At 41.4% G+C, this 19,259-nt stretch overlaps 1 protein-coding gene across 2 annotated transcripts in view; it reads left to right on the plus strand.

Moving 5' to 3' along the window:
* The first annotated feature begins 73 nt into the window (after positions 1–73).
* Positions 74–19,259, plus strand: part of ESF1 (ESF1 nucleolar pre-rRNA processing protein) — a 32,540-nt gene continuing 13,354 nt past the window's right edge. The window contains exons 1-9 of one of the 2 annotated variants that reach the window (XM_028722255.2): positions 74–182; positions 4,495–5,140; positions 7,285–7,688; positions 8,440–8,553; positions 9,263–9,363; positions 11,512–11,664; positions 12,978–13,086; positions 14,869–15,007; positions 18,312–18,473. In XM_028722255.2, coding sequence (XP_028578088.2) covers positions 4,528–5,140; positions 7,285–7,688; positions 8,440–8,553; positions 9,263–9,363; positions 11,512–11,664; positions 12,978–13,086; positions 14,869–15,007; positions 18,312–18,473 — 1,795 coding nt within the window. In that variant the 5' untranslated portion in view covers positions 74–182; positions 4,495–4,527. The remainder of the gene's footprint in view (positions 183–4,494; positions 5,141–7,284; positions 7,689–8,439; positions 8,554–9,262; positions 9,364–11,511; positions 11,665–12,977; positions 13,087–14,868; positions 15,008–18,311; positions 18,474–19,259) is intronic. The other variant, XM_077926441.1, reaches the window with a different exon arrangement.

Below are 19,259 nucleotides of genomic sequence, written 5' to 3' on the forward strand. Positions count from 1 at the left end.
CCCCGCGCAGCTGACGGCGCCTTCCAATTGGAAGTCGCCGGAGGCCGGCCTTCCCAGGAAGCGCTCGCTGCGCATGCGCAGTGGCGCGCAGTCTTTCGGAAGTGACGAGAGGTTGTGTGCTCTCCCCCCCCCCGCCGATACCGGAAGTTCCTCGCGCCTGAGTATCCTGAGGAGAAGCTGCGGTGAGTACGAGGAGCACGCGGGTGTCGTGGGCCCCGTGGAGCGGTTGCGCCTCTTATGAGGGAGGCAGCGGTGCCTTGTTCGTAAATGTTCGTAGGAGGCGCTTTTCTCGGCTTTATTTCATTGCTGCTGTGCTTTCCCCCTGTGCGTATACCACGCTTTTCTGCTCCGTGTTAGCTAGCCAGGGTTAACAGCCGTTTTCTCCCCAGGAGAGGGTTTATTATTGTTGTATATTATTATTATTATTAATAATATTATTGTTAAATTTGTATACCTCCCTTCATAGAATTGTAGAGTTGGAAAGGGGACCCCGAGGGTCATCTAGCCCAGCCCCTCGCAATGCAGGAATCTCAGCTAGATCATACGTGGCAGATGCTTAAAAACCTCCAGAAAAGCAGAGTTCACCACTTTCTGAGGAAGCCTGTTTTACTGTCAGACAGAAATCTTAATGTCAGAAGGTTCTTCCTGATGTTGAGTTGGAATCTCCTTTCTTGCAACTTGAAGCCATTGGTTTCTGCACTTTTCAGTGGGGGAATACAGTGGTACCTCGGTTTACGAACTTAATCCATTCCGGAAGTCCATTCTTAAACCGAAACTGTTCTTAAACTGAGACGTGCTTTCCCTAATGAGGCCTACCGCCACCGGTGCCCTTCCACCGTTCAGATTCTGTTGTTAGACCGAGGTAAAGTTCTCAAACCAAGACAATATTTCCGGTTTTGTGAAGTTTGTAAATGAAATTGTTCTTAAACTGGACTGTTCTTAAACCGAGGTACCACTGTATAAGTTACACAATACGTGTATGTTTTGTACTCTTGTTGTACCCAGTGTGCAGTTGCTACAACTGCAGTTATGTCACCTTTCGATGATGGAGATGGGAGATATCAATATATGCTTTCCCTGCATAAATTGTTCCTATGTTTCAGTCCAAATCTATACATATTTTTCTTGGGAGTAAGTCTTGAAGGAGTTACTTCTGTGTAGGTGTGTGTCGGGCTGCAGCCTTTATCACCTCAAAAAGTGGTCAACAACAAAAAGCCTTTATCACCTCAAAAAGTGGTCAACAACTGACAAATCTGCCTCTGAGATATTTTTAGGCAAATTGTATCTCTGCTTCGATCGTATTTAGGATAAAAGGTAGGAGAGTGCTGCTCTTATCTTGCAAGTAACTTACATTTCAGGAATGATTGGTGCTGTAGTTCAGCATCTGGAAAACCAAAGGCTCCCCACACCTGACCTTCTCCTTGGTGTGATGGCAGACGTGAAATCCTACTTTTCTGCCGTTGCTGTGTCTGTGAAAATTTAGCCAGCAAAACAGTTCCTAGTGATTACAGGCCTATTGCATCTTTGTTCTTGAGACAGTGGTGAGACCAGGGGCTTTTGCAGTACATTTTGTAGATTTTATTTATTTACCGTCAGCTTTCTCCCCAGGGGGTACTCAGGGGGTATACAGTACCGGCACCTCTTTTCTTGTTAAAAGGTGTGGCATGTACTGTAACAGCTTCACGGTGATTACTGGCACTTATTTTTCTAGCAAAAAGCACTGTTTACAGTATATATCACATAGACAACAAAAATTGTCTGAGCAGTTTTTAAGTAAAGATCATAGGGTATAAAATAGAATATAAAACATAACATTTAAATGAAATCAAGAGCAAAAGAAATCGTCACCCATTTCCTGGGTCTCCCGGAGGGGAATGCGCTGGGCCGAGTTGCTGCCCGCAGTTAAGGCCAGAGCTGCAGTGGAGGGCCCCCCAGACGCTTTATTGATACAATTGGGGGAAAACGACCTAGCCTACAGGAAGGCAGTTGACTTGCAGTGGCACATTTTTGCCGACTTCGAGGAGCTGATGGCCGCTTACCCGAATGTCACAATTATTTGGGCCTCACTGATGGAGAGGCGGATTTGGAGAGACTGCAGGTGCCCGATAGCTATGAATAGGGCTAGGAAAGCCTTGGATCGGGCGGTGGTGCGTAGAGTGGCAGCCCTGGGTGGGATGGTGATTGGCCACCCGGGCATTCGTTTCAACCTTGAGGCCCTCTACCGGTATGATGGCGTGCATCTTTCGGATGCTGGTAATGATGTCTGGCTTAGGGATATTGCAAAGGGGATAATGGAGTGGATTCAGGCATGAGAGTATTGGCGGCGAGCGGCTGCTCGGTGGCGGTAGGCATTGGTAAGATGGGGTTAAGAGGATGTGTGTGGGGGGGAGGAACGCCATCACCTCCCCCCAATGAACAAAGGGTGGTCCGTTAAAGGGCTCCGGGGGGCGTGGCCCTGTCCGAAGCCTATGGAGGTGAGGGCCAAAGGCACGCCCCAGAGCGGTGACCCGGGGGAGCTCCTAGCCGACGTGCCTCAGCGGGAGACTCCCCCGATTAGTGTTAACCCTTCCCCGTGTCTCCAGCAAATGGGCTGGAGCCGGATAGTCGATAGGACCAATGCCTAAGCCAATGCCTCTCATTCCTGAATTCAATAAAGTTGTGGCCTAATTCGCCCAATTAACCTTAATTATGGTGTCTCGTGTGTTTATTTATCTTGGTGGGGGGCGGGAACTCGCCACGCAAATATCACATAGACAACAAAAATTGTCTGAGCAGTTTTTAAGTAAAGATCATAGGGTATAAAATAGAATATAAAACATAACATTTAAATGAAATCAAGAGCAAAAGAAATCCAGTGGCAGAATATGGAAACACTGCAAATGATCTAAAACATACATTTTTTTAATAAAAAGCAAGAAAGATGGAAGCTTTTCAAAAATAAAAAACGTAATCATCTGGTGCTGGAAAGATTTCAGCGTGGGCACCAGACAAGCCATATTAGCAAGAGCATTCTGTTCCTGGGATGCCACCACTGTAAAGATCCTCCCTCTGGTAGCCACCTGCCCAGCATTATTTGCTAGGGGCTCCTAGAATAAAGTATCTGAAGAAGATATTAGGGTCTTTTCCCTCAACTTTGACCTGGATTTACATGTTGTGTTGATATACCCATGACACCTGCTTGTCCTGCTTATTCATCTTGAGATGTTAATGGGATCCCTGGAACTGTGAAGTTGTCCACTGCTACTACCTGCCTTCTAAATCCTTGCATGCTATGGTTGATTAATATAGTCAGAGAGGAATGCCTGGTGAATGGAGCAGATTATAATGAGTTCTCCTTTCAAGAATAGCAATATGCCAGCTGCCCTGGAAAAAGCTGTTGTAAGAAACCCTCCTTAGTCACTGTTATTCAGTATAATTGTATGTATCAAACATTTCTAGGCAGAGTTCATGTATGTGCTGTTTTCTCACATCCAGTAATTCCTGGATGATGCTGATTATCTTGCTTCTTCCCAGTTTGGCTTCTCACCTGGTTTTGGGATTGATTTTCCTCATTGATAACCTGTGTTGGGAACTGGGGTGGGGTGCATTTCTGTTGGTTCTGCTGAACCTCACACTGCCTTGCCTATACTTCTTGACATTCTGAGAAAACATATTTTGCACTGGTTCCACTTGAACCTGGAGGGCAAATATCAGAAGACAGTGTCCAGGAATGACTGTTATGCTCCGTCATTGGCTTGTTTCCTATGTTGTTTCACCTCTACATGAAACCTCTGTGTAAGATTTTCTAGAGATTTGGAGTAGGGTATCAACAATATGCTGATAATATTGCACTCAGCAGTCTTTTGCATCAGATTCCAGGAAGGCAGTAGAAGTCTTGAACTGGTGCCTGAAAACAGTGATGAACAGGTTGTGTACAAACAGACTGTCACTAGATCCAGACAAGGCAGAAGTACTTTGAGCCACTAAAAAAAGCTGATGAGGTTAGATGTACATACTGCCTGTTTTGGATGGGATTCCACCAGCTATACTGTAGCTGGTATTCCAGTTGCACCTTTTTCTGGGGAAGATAGAGCAGGCCAGTAGATTCACAAAAGCCGTGATCCTATCCAGATCAGACTACATTTAATGGAACTTGAAAAGTGAGGAAGAAGGTTGAATAGGTCTCACTGTTTGTCCAGATTGTGCCATATGCTTCTTTGGGTGTATAACTTTCTTCCTTTGCTTAGGGGTAGCCAACACCATGTCATGCAGATGCTGTTGGACTCCCATGAACTGCAACCAGCATCACCACTAGCTGGGAATGATGGGAGTTGGAGTTCAACAACGTCTGAAAGGCACTATGTTTGCTGCTCCTACTTTACTAATCTGTAAGTCTTGTGAAACTACTGTAATGCTTGGTGCTGTCTTGCTCCTTAATAAAAACTGTCAGTAATTTCAGAGTGATGCATTGTGATAGAACTGCTTTATGGATGTAACCTTTCTTTCTTTTTTTAGTAGTTCAAGTTTGGCTTTTTTAAAAGTGTGAAAATGGAGTTTAAAAAGGAGCTCATTAGTGACCAGCGGTTTTCCCGCATTACAAAAGACCCAAGATTTTGGGAAATGCCAGAAAAAGATCGCAAAATCAAAATTGATAAAAGATTTCAGGCCATGTTTCATGATAAAAAATTCAAGTTGAAGTACACTGTGGATAAGCGAGGGCGGCCTGTTCAACACAGCTCTACAGAGGACCTGAGACGCTTTTATGACCTTTCCGATTCAGATTCAGATCTTTCAGAGTCTGACCAAAAATTAACTAAGAAGAAATCGCAGGGAGAGAAGGCCAAGACTAAAGAAAAGAGAGTATCTGAGAAGTCTCCTGTTGCTAGTAACTCTGGGAAAGAAAGCAAAGGGACAGATAAAAGTTCCTCATTGTCAAAACTGGGTATTTTAAAAAATGAAGGCCAGAAAAGCAAGTCGTTAAAGTCCAAAAAGACTGTAAAAGGCACACAAGTGATTGAATTGCAACAAGTAAAGGAACTTACATCAAAGAAGCAGAACAAGCAAGGCAGAAAGTTTCCTGAGAATCTGAAGACTGTAAAAGAAAAAGCAGTGAAGAATAGCAGCATAGACAGTTATGTAAACCATAAGAGAAATGAATTAGGTTGGTTGAATGTAATTAATTGAAATTTGTCAATTGTCTCTCAATCTTACTCAGCTTTCCTTGGATGTAATATTTTATTAGCCAGTTTGGATAATCCTACCTCAGTTTATGGGGTACTGAGATATGCATGAGTCTTTTGCTTATGCACACAAGCCCCTTGATTCACCCTTTGAGGGGTTCAGCAGTCAAACCAGGAAGTAGCTAATGAACCATAGTTTTCCATTTCATTTGAACTGGGAAGTTATGGTCATCAGCTTTGAAACAAGCCATTGTCCTAAACCATGGTTTGAAATGGACTTTAAGACCCTGGCTTGTGTTGAAACTGGTACCTGCAGTTTCCCAATTTACATAAAATGCCTTTCCACGAAGGGAGGAGCAAAAAAAGGCTCATGTGTATCCTGGTTTAATATACTGAGATTTGCTCATCCAAACCCCTATGTGGGTTTCAATGGAACTTCCAAGTAAGTGCATAGAAGCATAGCCTAAATGAATAATAATTCTCTATGCTTCTGTTTTCTGCATGCAATACTTCTTTTATGGGAGACTGTTTAATTTTGCCCAAACTAGCACAATAATTGCTTTTGTGGTGTCGCAGAAGATCAGTAAGTTTTCCAAACATGATTTGGAAAGAAGTGCGCTTAGTGGTAAACTCTGTGGAGGTAATATATGTTAAACTTGAGGAGGAAAACTGTCCTAGAGCTGTACTTTAAATTGGTTGGGGTGGGGAATCTGTCATCTTCTCGATGTTGCTAGACTACAGCTTGCAGCATTCCTGATGATTGGCCATGCTGGCTGGGACTAATAGGAATTATAGGGCCTCAGATTCTCAACTCCTGAAATAGATGGCGGAATCTAGTTGGGGATTAGGGCTGTACAATGCACCAAGTGTCAGTGGAACTGGTTGTAGTGCAGTCTCTTGCAAAGAGTTAGCAGAATCTCTCCACCACCAGAGTACCACTGCATCCCTATAAACAGGATTCTATGCCATCAGGCTTATACCTCATTTTATGCCATCCAGCAGCCTGCATGTCCCCCAGACTTTTGGCTAGCAGTTTGAAAGCACGTCAAAGTGCAAGTAGATAAATAGGTACCGCTCCAGCGGGAAGGTAAACAGAGTTTCCGTGCGCTGCTCTGGTTCGCCAGAAGCGGTGTTGTCATGCTGGCCACATGACCCGGAAGCTGTACGCTGGCTCCCTCGGCCAATAAAGCGAGATGAGCACCGCAACCCCAGAGTCGGCCACGACTGGACCTTATGGTCACGGGTCCCTTTACCTTTACAAGGACGAAAAGCTGGCTTTGGCAGCCCTGAAGTGAATTGCAGAGAACCCTTCATTTTGAGTGGCTGCCGTCCCAGTGGGGAGGTACTATGCCTGGGGTTTCATATTAGTGGCTGCCACCTTTTCTGTCTCTCCTGCTGCGACTGCCATTTCTCTCTTTTTGCTACCCAGTTTCCCCCCTCATCACCCACACAAATTTAGGTCAAGGGCTGAGGACTGCATGTCGTGGTTTCTCACCTGTGACTTAGAGCAGTGGCCCTTAACCCTTCTTGGGTGACAGACCCCTTTGAAAATCTGATGAAAGCTATGAACCCCCTCCAGGGAAAAATGCACATAAACACACAAGCTTTCTGCTTAGAATTTATTGTGTTGGGTTTGTGTGCGCGCACACACACACACGTTTGTGTGTGCACTCGCCTAGTTTCCCAGCCTAAGCCCATCCATGGACACCCCAGGAATTTCTCTTTTAAATAGAAACCGTGAAAACACAGTGTTATGAAAACTATTTTCACCAAAGAGAGTAGTTTATTTTCCTCCCTAAATTTGCTATCAAAAACATTTACATTTAAAAAACAGTTTCTTACTGAATTTGTCCACTTTCATGTGTGATAGAAAATTATTTTTGCCACTTGACAGGTAGTCTTGGACATTTGGTTTCCCATATAGTTAGATGCATGCTATTGTAAGCTACAATTTGGTCAATGAACATCTCAATCACCACTGAAAATCTTAGCAATACTCCATTCTCCTTCACACTGCATGTCTGAGGTGCCATCTTTTTTAGAGGGATAATTGGACGTAATTCAGATTTGGAAAATACTATATTGTACATATGTATGTTTAAATGTATTGTTTTCCTTCATTTAGGAAAGGAAGATAATTCTTTCAGCAAGCACATTAATGAACATTGCTTGCAAAAGGAAACTTGTGAAAATGTGGAGCACTTTGATCTTGATGAATTGGAAGGTAGTGAAGAGACAGAAGAGGAAAGTGAGTCAGAGGATAGCGGGGATCTGGAAGAGGAAAGCGCCTTGGGAGAGGAGGGAGAAATGAGAGAAGAAAGTGGTTCAGAAGATGAAGAAGAAACGGGAAATGAAAGTGAGATTGATGAAAGCGACAGTGGGCCAGATTTGGCAAGGGGGAAAGGCAATATAGAAACCAGCTCTGATGATGATGATGAAGAGGAGGATTTGGCTGAGATATATCCAAAGGAGCCTGAAGTTGAACATGGATGGGGAGAATTGGCTAAAGATGCCCCTCGTGCAGATGCGGTAAGGCTCAAGGAATCTTGAAAGACCTAACTACATAATTATCTTTTAAGTAGCTCTTTCTATAGAGTGATTTTCGTTTCTTGCCTTCCTTCAAGGCCCGTCCTCATAAAAAGCAAGTCCATAAGTAAGTGATTTATAGGATTGCAGCCTCCCACACTCCCAGCAAGTTTACAGCTCACTTTTTCATTAGGGGTGGAGGGAAGGCCTAACATATATGGAACAAGAGTTTTTCTAGTATTTCTATATAACACATTTAAAATTTCAGTGCTTCTAGCAGCAGTTTTTGCAACTGTTAACCAGGTTAAAACTAAAGCAGGAGCCACTCAAAATAGTTGCAGAACCTCTGTTGAAATTCTGGTTCTGTATCTTCTGCCCTTAGTTTTGTCTTTGTGGATTTAGCAGTTTATCCTTGCTGTCCTGGGTTCTTATCCTTCCTTGGATTAAGCAAGAATGGTTAACTGCCTGTCTGGCCTGATGTGTATATGTATGTATATGAAGAAGAAACAGCCAGCCAAAGGTATATGATCTTTACTGGAGGAGGAAAGTCAATATGTAATTTGTTGATCACATTTTCTGGTTCTTCTCCAAGGCAGAAAGCTCTGTAGCCGTGCTCATACTCTACTGTGAGTCCTCTTTGTGCACAAATCTAATTTCATAACTGCATTTTTGTTTACTTAGGGTGATATATGCAGTCTGTTGTGTTACCTTAAAGGTCTAGGCAGCTGTTGTGAAATTATTTTCTTACACACAGATCACACGTAGATTGGCAGTTTGCAACATGGACTGGGATCGACTGAAAGCTAAGGACCTACTGGCTTTACTTAATTCATTTACACCTAAAGGTGGTTTTATCTTTTCTGTAAAGGTAAGCACTTGTTTTCAACAGCAGCGTGCAAATAATGCATATTTGGGGAAGTGCAAAGGAATCCACCTATCTTTTTGCAAATAGTTGCAACTGTGAGACTAGCATGGGTTGTGCTGGAGAAATTGTAAATTGTGGTGTTTCAGTTGAAATACTTGGTTAGACTTGCACTGAAGGTGTGGGAAGAAGTGTCAAAACTGTGGCCCTCCGTATGTTACTAGACTACAACTCCTATTATCTCTCACCACTGCCCGTGTTGGCTGAGGCTGATGAGACTTTGAATTCCAACCACACCAGGAGGTCTATAAGTTTGCCACTCCTATATTAGAGTAAGATTGCAATTCTGCAGTTAGGTTCACTGAATGCTCTTTTAACTGGACAGTAAATGCAATCCCCCCCCCCCTCTGGAATCCATAAGGAATCCTTTAGTATAGAACTCTGTGGAAAATGTATACTGGTGAGGCATGAAAACAGAACACCAAAAGTTAAGACATTTCTGCTGTTAAAGCAGTCTACCATGAACTTCTGTCCGTGTCAGTTGAGCCTCATGCATAAAGACCTATTCATAGCGCAATGTGAGTAGTGGATTTCATTGTATAAATCATAGTTAAGGCAGAAGGGAAAGATGGGGATATTTATTATTTAAAATCTAAGCCCAAGCTGTTCTCAAGCCACTTAATACTATGTCATGCACCCTTTTTATTGTTTCTAGATCTATCCTTCAGAGTTTGGGAAAGAGAGAATGAAAGAGGAGGAAGTGAATGGTCCAACTGAACTATTAAGCCTTCCTGAAGATGTCACAGAGAATGACAGGTGTTTAACCCTGACATACAATAATTCCCATATATAAAATTTTGCTATTGAAATCCAATAAATCGGGAAGGGTTAATGTTTTTTTATTATGCAGTGTCTTTTTATATTTTAAACCGCCCTGTGATCCTCAAATGAAGGGCAGTATATACTTTTAATAAATATACTAAATAATAAATAAACCCCTTTGAAATCCTAGGAAGAATTAAAGTTAGTAATCAATATCAAAATGATTCTAGTTTAACAAAAAAAAAAATCTATTGGTATCTCATTCTAAAAACTTTGTCTTCACACCAAAGCATTTGGGATGTAGTGGACCTAACCTTAGTTTGGTTCACGTGTAACAGTAAGCAATGGTTGGGTATAAACCATGGTTCACTGTGCATACTGCCCAGTTGCTCCTGCTCTGCTACATCTTGCTTACATCTGGGAGAAACAAACCAAGAGGCTTGGCTTGGTGCTACCTGTGAATCAGCACTCAAAGTTTGTTTTGCTCTTTGGCTTCCACTCATGGTTTGTATAGAGAAACAAACTCAAGATCTGGTTTGCAGGTAACACTAAGCCTCATTGTTTGCTTCTTGTTGAGGCAGGCAGGGCTGACCAGTTGAGCAACTTGAACACTACAGCTGCATGTTGCATTTGTGATGGTGGATGATGAGCAGAATGACCCTCGGGTATCAAAGTGACAAGTATTGACATGATACTGCACAATGAATTTCTACCACTAGATGGAACCTTTTTCCCTCTGGGTGAACACTGCCAGTTTGCTGCTATAGACATGCCATCAGTTCTAAATGTCTGAAAAGGAAAAAATTGCTAGTTTAATTGTTACCATAATGCATCTTTACCTTTGTTTAGCATTTTCAGCACATTTGGTGCTTCAGAGAACACAAACAGCATGGCCACTTTTGTTCATTCATTGCTTTCTGTTCTCAGACCACAGGGCTCTTGGAACAAGTGCCATGTAGATAGATATACGGTGATATTATTATAATAATGCTGATAAGTAATTGGGGAAAGTTAGGGGATGTAAATGCATATGTTTCTTCAAGCAGAGACATATCTGGCTTTCTCTGTAAACAGTGGCCGGTAGAATTGTATGGGGAGACCTAAACTATTGCATGTTGATTTTTCTTTTTCAGTTCTTTTAGTCCAGAAGGCTTCAGTCTTTGTTCCTCAGATGTTGCTTGATTTACAACTTCCATCATTCCTATCCAGCCTAGCCATCAGGGATTAATGAGAGTTGTAGTGCAACAATATCCAGGGATCCAAGGCTGTATTAGTGCTAAGTTCCTGACCAGCCGATGAATTTAAGATCATGCTCACTTCTGCATAGGGCCACTTATGCATTGATTTCTTACCATGGTTTGGGTAACTATTCATTAGGAGGGATTGGCAAACTGGGGACGGGATTCAAAGTTTCTCACTAATAGTTTGCTGTGTTCAGAGTACCTTTGAACTTCTGTGTCTCAAACGAAAGCTCCTGATGCCACAAAGCAAGATGCTTTTGCAAATCAAGGGAGTTCCAAGAGATATAGCATGAGAGCTGCTGTTCAAAGGAAAACATATAACAACAACCATTTATGTGTGAATGCAATCCCTTGGGTACAGCAAAAGTAACTATATCCTAGCACATGACTCTAGAGCAGGCTTCCTCAAACTCGGCCCTCCAGATGTTTTTGGCCTGCAACTCCCATGATCCCTAGCTAGCAGGACCAGTGGTCAGGGATGATGGGAATTGTAGTCTCAAATCATCTGGAGGGCCGAGTTTGAGGAAGTCTGCTCTCGAGATGCTACTGGTTTCCAATTCCCATCATCCCTGACCATTTCCCATGCTGGCTGGGACAGGTGGGAGTCCAACAATATCAAGAGGCACCAGGCACTCTGGAGTATCCATAGTTGTGAGGGAACTCAGATTCTAAAGTACATCAGAACATATTCCTAGGGTCTAAGATACAAAATACCTTGTTAGCTCACTGAGTCCAGCATTGTGGCACTAGTGTCTGATATTTGGTCATAATCATGAAGAGTTTCATACGTTGGCGTATACTCTTATGCTACACAGCTGTGAGAACTGGATTGCAGTATAATTGCTTCATTGTTCCTTCATTTTTTTTAGCCTTACTTGATTTTTCTCTCTCTCCTTTAAAGCATTTATAAGGAAAAACTGAGAGACTATCAGTTCAAGCGACTGAAGTATTTCTATGCGGTTGTAGAGTGTGACACTCCCGAAACAGCCAACAAAATTTATGAAGAATGTGATGGATTGGAATTTGAAAGCAGTTGTTCTTTTGTGGACCTGAGGTATTGTGGGGGGTTTTCTTTTCCTCCTGCGTCAGCTTCGTGAAGATTGTTAATTGTTATTATTATTCTTTTTGAGAGAGGGTTCCTGAGACAGAGGTTGTTAATTTTTTCCTAGCATCCCAGTAGTTTATGGCCAAACTGAATCTGAACCCAGATTTCTCAATTCCAGCTGAAACATTCAAATGCCTGACACACTCTGGCTCCCTTATATCTTGTTTTAAAGCACTGAAGCTACCTTTCCCACACCAGACTCAATTCTGTGGCTTGCATCTTTTGAATATTAGGGTGCTTTTTAATACAGCTGAAGTTGTGTTTTAATGTTGCATCCCAAATTGAATTTACGTTTTTAGAGTGTCATGCTCCTTCACTGTCAATGTCAATGCTATAAGCAGAGAGCCATTAAGTATGTCCCTCCTAAGTTTCTCACACTCATCACTGGAGTTGGTGATGTTTTACTGGATATCAGGGAGAGTATTTGCTTTGCAAGCGACAGTTTGACCAGAGGATGGTTAATTCACAACTCTCAGTGCTGATGATGTTAACTGGTCCTTTCTGTGACAACTGCAGAGAGGTGGAGCTATGGTTTTGTTTGTTATTTTATGTATTTTTGTAGTTTTTATACTGTAACGTATCCTGTGATCCTTTTTTAAATACAAATTTTAATTGGTTTTTAAACAAATACAATAACCATTAAACAGTTAACCAGCAATACACCCTGTGATCCTTGGATGAAGGGTGATCTATAAAGTTAACTAATAAATAAAATAAATTGAACTTCACCTTAAACATACTTACCTACCTTTTAAAGAGAGTCACACCAATGGTCTGTTGTAACTCAGTATAGTCTGCTATTCTGTCTGGCCGTGTGCCTCCAGGGTCTCATTGACAGGTCTTTTCCAGCTCTGCTTCCCAAGATTCTGGAGGTCCCGGGGATTGAACTTGGGATTTTTCACATCCAACATCTGTGCTCTTCCACTAAGCTATTGCCTGTTTGTTTGTTTGTTTGCTGGCTTCCTACCCTTCGAGGCCTTGTGAGTTACAGGTTCTTCGCCTTCAGCAACAGTAATTGGGGTGTCACCATTTTTTCAGTGGGGTTAAACTGGAGCTGACCAGACATTCCCTGTGCTGAGTGAAATGTAACACTTTTGTCTGACCTCTTCACCCAAACCATGGACTGAACAACAACTGTTTTCTAATATATCTAATAACAGCTAATATTAATTAAGAGAGAGGCTGGGCCTATCAACATTTGTTCCTTTGAAGCCTCCTTGTATCTGTTTTAATAACAAATCCTTTTCTTTTTGGCTTTTAAGATTCATTCCAGATGATGTGACATTTGATGACGAGCCAAAGGATGTGGCCTCAGAAGTGGACTCTTATAAACCAAAGTACTTCACATCTGCTGCTGTGTCGACTTCAAAGGTACCTTAACAGTGTTTTTGTAGCCCTTTGGAACTTGTTTAGTTTTCCGAGTTCTTAATTTGTAAAGATTGTAAATACAGCAGTGATCACACTGTAGATAGAAAGGCAGGAATGATCCATTTTGTGTTGATGCAGTTATCAAAAGCGAAGTTCTCATGTATGATCTTCCTGGGGACTTGTGCACTGGATTTCTGTGGGTTCATGACCTCGCTCTGTGTGTGTGTGTGTGCTTTTGGCAGTGTTGATTGGGAGTTTTCTTTTTAAAAGCTTAAAATACATTCTGTATAGCCTTTTTCTCTCTTGTGCTAGCTGTTTTTAATGTGCCTGTTGAATTTGTATTACTCCAAACACGTTAGTCACATCTTTTAAACATCTGATTAACATGTTCTTCCACTTCAGGAAAAAAATGGATACAGACATTTGTGTAAATTTGCTTACAGAGTCGTTTTTTCTAAGCACTCTGTTTTTCTCTCTTTGTAACCAATCATTTGTTGCACACATCAGTCTCCACATATATATATTTAAAATTGTGTGTATAGTACAAGTGGAAAAAATACCTTTCATTACTGGAAAGTTTGCATTTGAAATTTTGTAAATCCTGGAACAAAGGTGACACGTAGCTGATGCTTGTTGCAAAGCATGTTCTGAATACAATTGCATTTGTATGTTAGGAGCTCAGGGTTAGGAACTCAGAATCTTAAGTCCAGTGCTCTAACTCTGTTGCCACATTGGCTGTTGCTAAAATCAGAGAGCCTTATGAATTCTGTGTTGACTTAAAAGTGATCTGTTTTGTTTCACAATCAACCAGAACATTCTAGGAGAGAAATCTCACTTCTAAACTTTATTTTACATATATCAAATAGCATAAGAATACATCTTTTGCCTCACCTCTGATATACCCATTTCATGTTTTATGACCCCATTTTCACCCCGTCTCCTGTGGTTTATGGTATTTGCTGTGTATTTCCATAAACCACTGCATTCCAGTATAATTGAACAAAAACATAAGTAACTCTTAACTCTGAACAGGGAACATGTCAAACAAAAAATACCAATATATCAACATAATAAGTTCTGGTACTGGCATAAAGGACTTCAAATGCAATACATGAAAAGAATAGCATAGACGGTCTCTGAATTTAAACAGGACTCTGTCAGGAATTCAGACACTCTAGCAGGAACCATGTGAATAAATGCAAAAGTAGTAAACTGAGCCCTACTCTACACCCTGCTAAAACCATAGGACAGGATGATGGTGATAATGATAGTGTCCACCACTACTGCCAATCAGGACAATATCCAAGAATAAAATATATTTTTAGAATTCAAATTACTTCTTCTTTCTTTCAAAGGAAGCTTCTTTGGCAAGGCAGTAAACACTTAATCCATGCACAGAGTGCTGACCAGGTCATAAAACAACACTTAGAAACCACTAGCTCTTCAGTTTTTAATATTTCATTTGCAGTTGGAACTAAATTTCTGGGGGTTTATCTCCAGCCCTTGCTCATTTGTCCTTACATATTATCTTTTCTCCCCGGTCTCTTCACTGCCGCTTTTCACTTGTGTAAAATCGTGGACATACTGGGGAATGGGGCTGTTCTGAAATCCCTTAAGAGCGCAGCAAGAAATGCTGACAGCCATAAATTTTAATTCTGAATATGAAGGTTGAGTCTTTGTTGTGGTCTAGCGTGAGGATTGAGTTTGTTTTAAGCCAGTCTTTATATGTATATGCATACACGTGTGCGGCTTGAAGGTAAAGCACAATATTTTTTCCGTCTTAAGGTAGACATCACGTGGGATGAGACAGATCATGAGAGAGTGACTTCCCTCAGCCGAACATTTAAAAAAGATGAACTTCTGGACATGGACTTCCAAGCATACTTGGCTTCATCAAGTGAGGAAGAGGAGGAAGAACAGCAAGGTACTTGCATTTGTGAAGGTTCAGTGTTAATACTACTACTACTACTACTACTAATAATAATAATAATAAATAATTTATTACTTATACCCCGCCTATCTGGCTGGGTTTCCCCAGCCACTCTGGGCGGCTTCCAACAGGAGATTAAAAATACATTAATACATCAGTCATTAAAAAACTTCCCTAAACAGGGCTGCCTTCAGATGTCTTCTAAACGTCAGTAGTTTATTCCTTTGACATCTGATGGGAGGGCATTCCACAGGGCGGGAGCCACTACCGAGAAGGCTCTCTGCCTGGTTCCCTGTAACTTTGCTTCTCTCAGTGAGGGGGAACCGCCAGAAGGCCCTCGGAGCTGGACCTCAGTGTCCGGGCTGAACGATGGGGGTGGAGATGCTCCTTCAGGTATACTGGGCCGAGGCCGTTTAGGGCTTTAAAGGTCAGCACCAACACTTTGAATTGTGCTCAGAAACGTACTGGGACCCAAGCAAGTTAAGCGTGGATAGGGAACCAGATCCTTATTTCCCCACCCCTGGAGGGGCAAATTTGACAGGTGGCTGAGACCGAACAATTTGTATTAACCATCATTCTGTAAACAAGGTTTTGGAGTTTTGTGTGTGGTTGGAATATGTTTTCTTTGATCCTTGGGAACAATTGAATTGCTGCAGCTCTGGCTAGTGTTACCGTTCATGGAAATGTTTCTTTTCCTTGGAATTGGGTTCCTGAAATCGTGCAGTTGTAGAGAAACTTAATATTCTGTGGGTTGTGAAGACTGAGCCTTGCCAGCTGATGTGTGCATTTGTGGATAACATTTGGTATGCATCTTACAGGCTTGAGCCCTTTACTGGTGCATTAGTGATCCATCTTTCTCTACTTCCTCAGGGATGACAGAGAAAGTGCGGTGAGAACTTTAAATCTTCTGCCATTCTTACAAAGTGTGTGTCTGAACCCACATGTGTATCCAGCACTCACATGTACTCTTGTGCACACTCCCAATAGATTTAGGGACTTTGCTGCAGTTAAAACATGCATCCATTATGAATATGCATTTCTAACCTTAACCAAATACATAGAAGTTCATGCAGTAGGAAATAAATAAGGATAGATTTATTACTTAGAATAAAAGTGACAAGCGTGCATGGATGCTGTTTTCAAACAGCGAGGTTACAGATAAAAGTGGGCATCAATCACACAACACTCTTCAAAGAGTAACAGGATCCCTATCAACAGCCTAGAGATAGTGAGTGTGACAATTTGCCACAGCGCCCACATGAAAAGTAAAGGCGAGGAAGGGTATACTTGCCCTGAAGAGGGTGGAACCCAAGTCATGGAATCAGAGGGCTGTGACAGTGCTGCTTTCCCCATCAATATCCTGTACCAGGAAGGCTCCAATGTCTCTCTCACCGATTCCTTGGTCTGTGGACCCATGAAGGATAGGGCTTATACTTCAGAGTGTGGCGTGAAAAGAGGGTCCCTGTTGAGCTTTTGAGCTACCCGGCCTTTGAAAACCTGGGGTTTAAGTACTAAGCTAATATATGCTTATGGGGAAGGGATGATTATAACATCTTCATTCCTGTGTGCCACTGTTTATTTCCTACAAGTTCCTGTCTGTTTGCCGTTTCTTTACCTTGCCTAGTTTGTGGTTCAAAAGGCATGACCCTAGGGATAAATGACAAAATTGGTTATCTTGCATGCTTCCTGAACCCTGAGTTTACCTTCAAAGGAAGATTCTATTGTCTATGTAGAAACCCTTCTTTCCTACAGGAGGTGATAATTAATCTTTCCTGGTATCAAAGAACTAATGTTCTGATCTTTACATTAAGTATTAGGAATTAGCAGATTATTTACTTATAACTTCCAGGTCACGTTAGGATAAGGACTAGTACCCAGGTCAGATATAATTCCATAATGGGGTTCTCTTTTTATATCCAGTTATGTCATCTATACTGATGCCATGATCTGTGGAAGTCAGGCATGTAAAAAGTTCACAGTGGCGCACACCATTACACCAAAGGGCTGTCACTTTGATTTTTAATACAGAGAAACCCAAAATATAGCTGAAAGGTACTTAGTTTGATTGCCCATATAACTTTTTTTAAGCATTGTGATGGGACTTTGATATTTCCATATACTTTCCCCCCAGTTGTTTCAGTGAGTTTTCGATGTACTGATCTATATGGTATACAGAGGGAACTAATTGTATTATGTGGAGTGTGTGTGCGCATGAAATAAACAAGCACATTTTTTTTTCTTTAGGAGTATCAAATGGGATATCACTTGGAAGTTGATAGATTAACATCCCAGTTACTCAGTGAGCATATAAACCAGCAATACTTCCGTTTTCTGTCTATTCCGTACAGTTTATCACAGCTGCATCACAATGCAGAAAGAATACTTTGAATCTACTATTGTTGATTATTGCTCCAGAAAATGTCTTATTTTTATTGCATTATGTATTCATTGTGGTCTCCAGGCTACATGAAAGTACACTGTAGTTAAAAAAGGTGGTTTAAGCTGTGTCACCAGACCAAAGACTTTTTTGTGTATTTCCAGTTTGGAAAGTTCTTGAATTTAATTATGTTTTCAGAAAGAAGCTTTTAATAGAAAAATACACAGCCATTTCCTTAACATGATCCTGATGTTTTATTCATTGATTTACTGGTACATGACAGAATTCTAGCCAGTGTGTTTATTGTGGCATTAAGCACAAACAGGGGGAAAATGAATTTCAGCTGTTAGAATAGTAAAAAGTGTGATCAGATGAGAAGAATATTCTGTGCTTCTTACTCTCTTCTATATATTTATTAAGATGTTTATGCAGTCATTCCATTTCATCTTGGTTTGCTGTGCTTTATAAATATTTTTTTTCAAAGGATAAACTGAATTTTGATTAAATTTAAGAATGCAATTATTGAGGAAAATCTGTGTTGGTTTTCCACAAGGTGGAGCTGGTGAAAAGTGTTTCTGACTACTATTCATTTCCAAATACAATACCTATTTAAATTCAGGGTAATTGACAGTGGCTCAGTGATATGGTATGCTCTGCGTGCAAAAGGTCCCAGTATAAAATCCGGAAGAGCCATTCTGTGCAGACTATGGCTGGGGAACCTGTGGCTCTCCAGATGTTGACCAACTACATCATCTATCATCCCTGACCATGCTGGCTGGGGTTGATGGAAATTGGAGTCCAACATCTGGAAGGCCTCCAATTACACATCCCTGGTGTATTATGCTTAAGATGAGCCGTCTCTCCTTTTTAGACTTCTATACCTATTTATTGGACGTTCCTCTTTTTCTCTTTCTTTTAAAGATTTTGGTGTAAAGCACACAACAGACAGTGATAAACATAAGCAACACTCCAAGGATGATGAAGAGCAAATAGCAAAGTACAGAGAACTACTTAGGAGTATCCAGGAAAAAGAAAAGAAACACCAAGAAACTGATATGGAAATGGAAATCAAATGGGTTCCAGGTAGATGGCTTATACTATTTGCAGTGTTCCTTAATCCCTTTCTCTTTTTTAACACTGACCAGCTTAAATTCAGCAATAGAAATATGTAACCATTTCAACAGTGCAAATTAATTATAATTCTTTAATTTCCAAGTTACTCTTTCAAAAGGTACTGAAATATTTTTTTCAAGGCTAACATATCTTTCACTCTTTTTCTCTATCTTTTGGGACTTATTTGTGGCTGAGCTTTGAACCACTGTTTAGGGGAAATAATATTAGGGGTTGGTGAGCTGCTGAAGAATACTCCTTGACTATTATATTTGTGGTCTTGAGGTTTTCTCCACCCCACAAGAAAGATGGAGTTGCCAGCTATGACCCAAAGTGGGGCTTTGTGCCTTTAATATGCAAATGGGAGAGAGTTGCTATCGAGGCACGATGGTGTTTCATTTTTCAAAATGGCAGCTGCCAAATGTCTCCACATACAAATGCAGCTCTTTGCTTCTTCTACCTCCTTAGTATTCGTCATTTCACCCCTGTTGAAGGTTAGAGTTGATTCCTGAGTGTTGAATGCACACCCAATGTTAATTCATGTCTTCTGATTGAAAACCATGCACAGGTCACTTTCAGCTGCTCTCTTTTGACTGTTGCTTCTAAAAAGTACGGTGTTCTTACACTGCAAATTGAAATGAAGAAACCTCCAGGCAGAAAGTTTGCAACAGGGTGAATAAAATCTCCTTGTTGCCCCCCCCCCCCCCCCGCAGTCAGTCCTCTCCTGTCTCCAAATCCTATGGGATGCTACTGCAACAA

This window comes from Podarcis muralis, chromosome 3, assembly GCF_964188315.1.
Source record: "Podarcis muralis chromosome 3, rPodMur119.hap1.1, whole genome shotgun sequence".
In the NCBI taxonomy this organism is placed as follows: Eukaryota; Metazoa; Chordata; class Lepidosauria; order Squamata; family Lacertidae; genus Podarcis; species Podarcis muralis.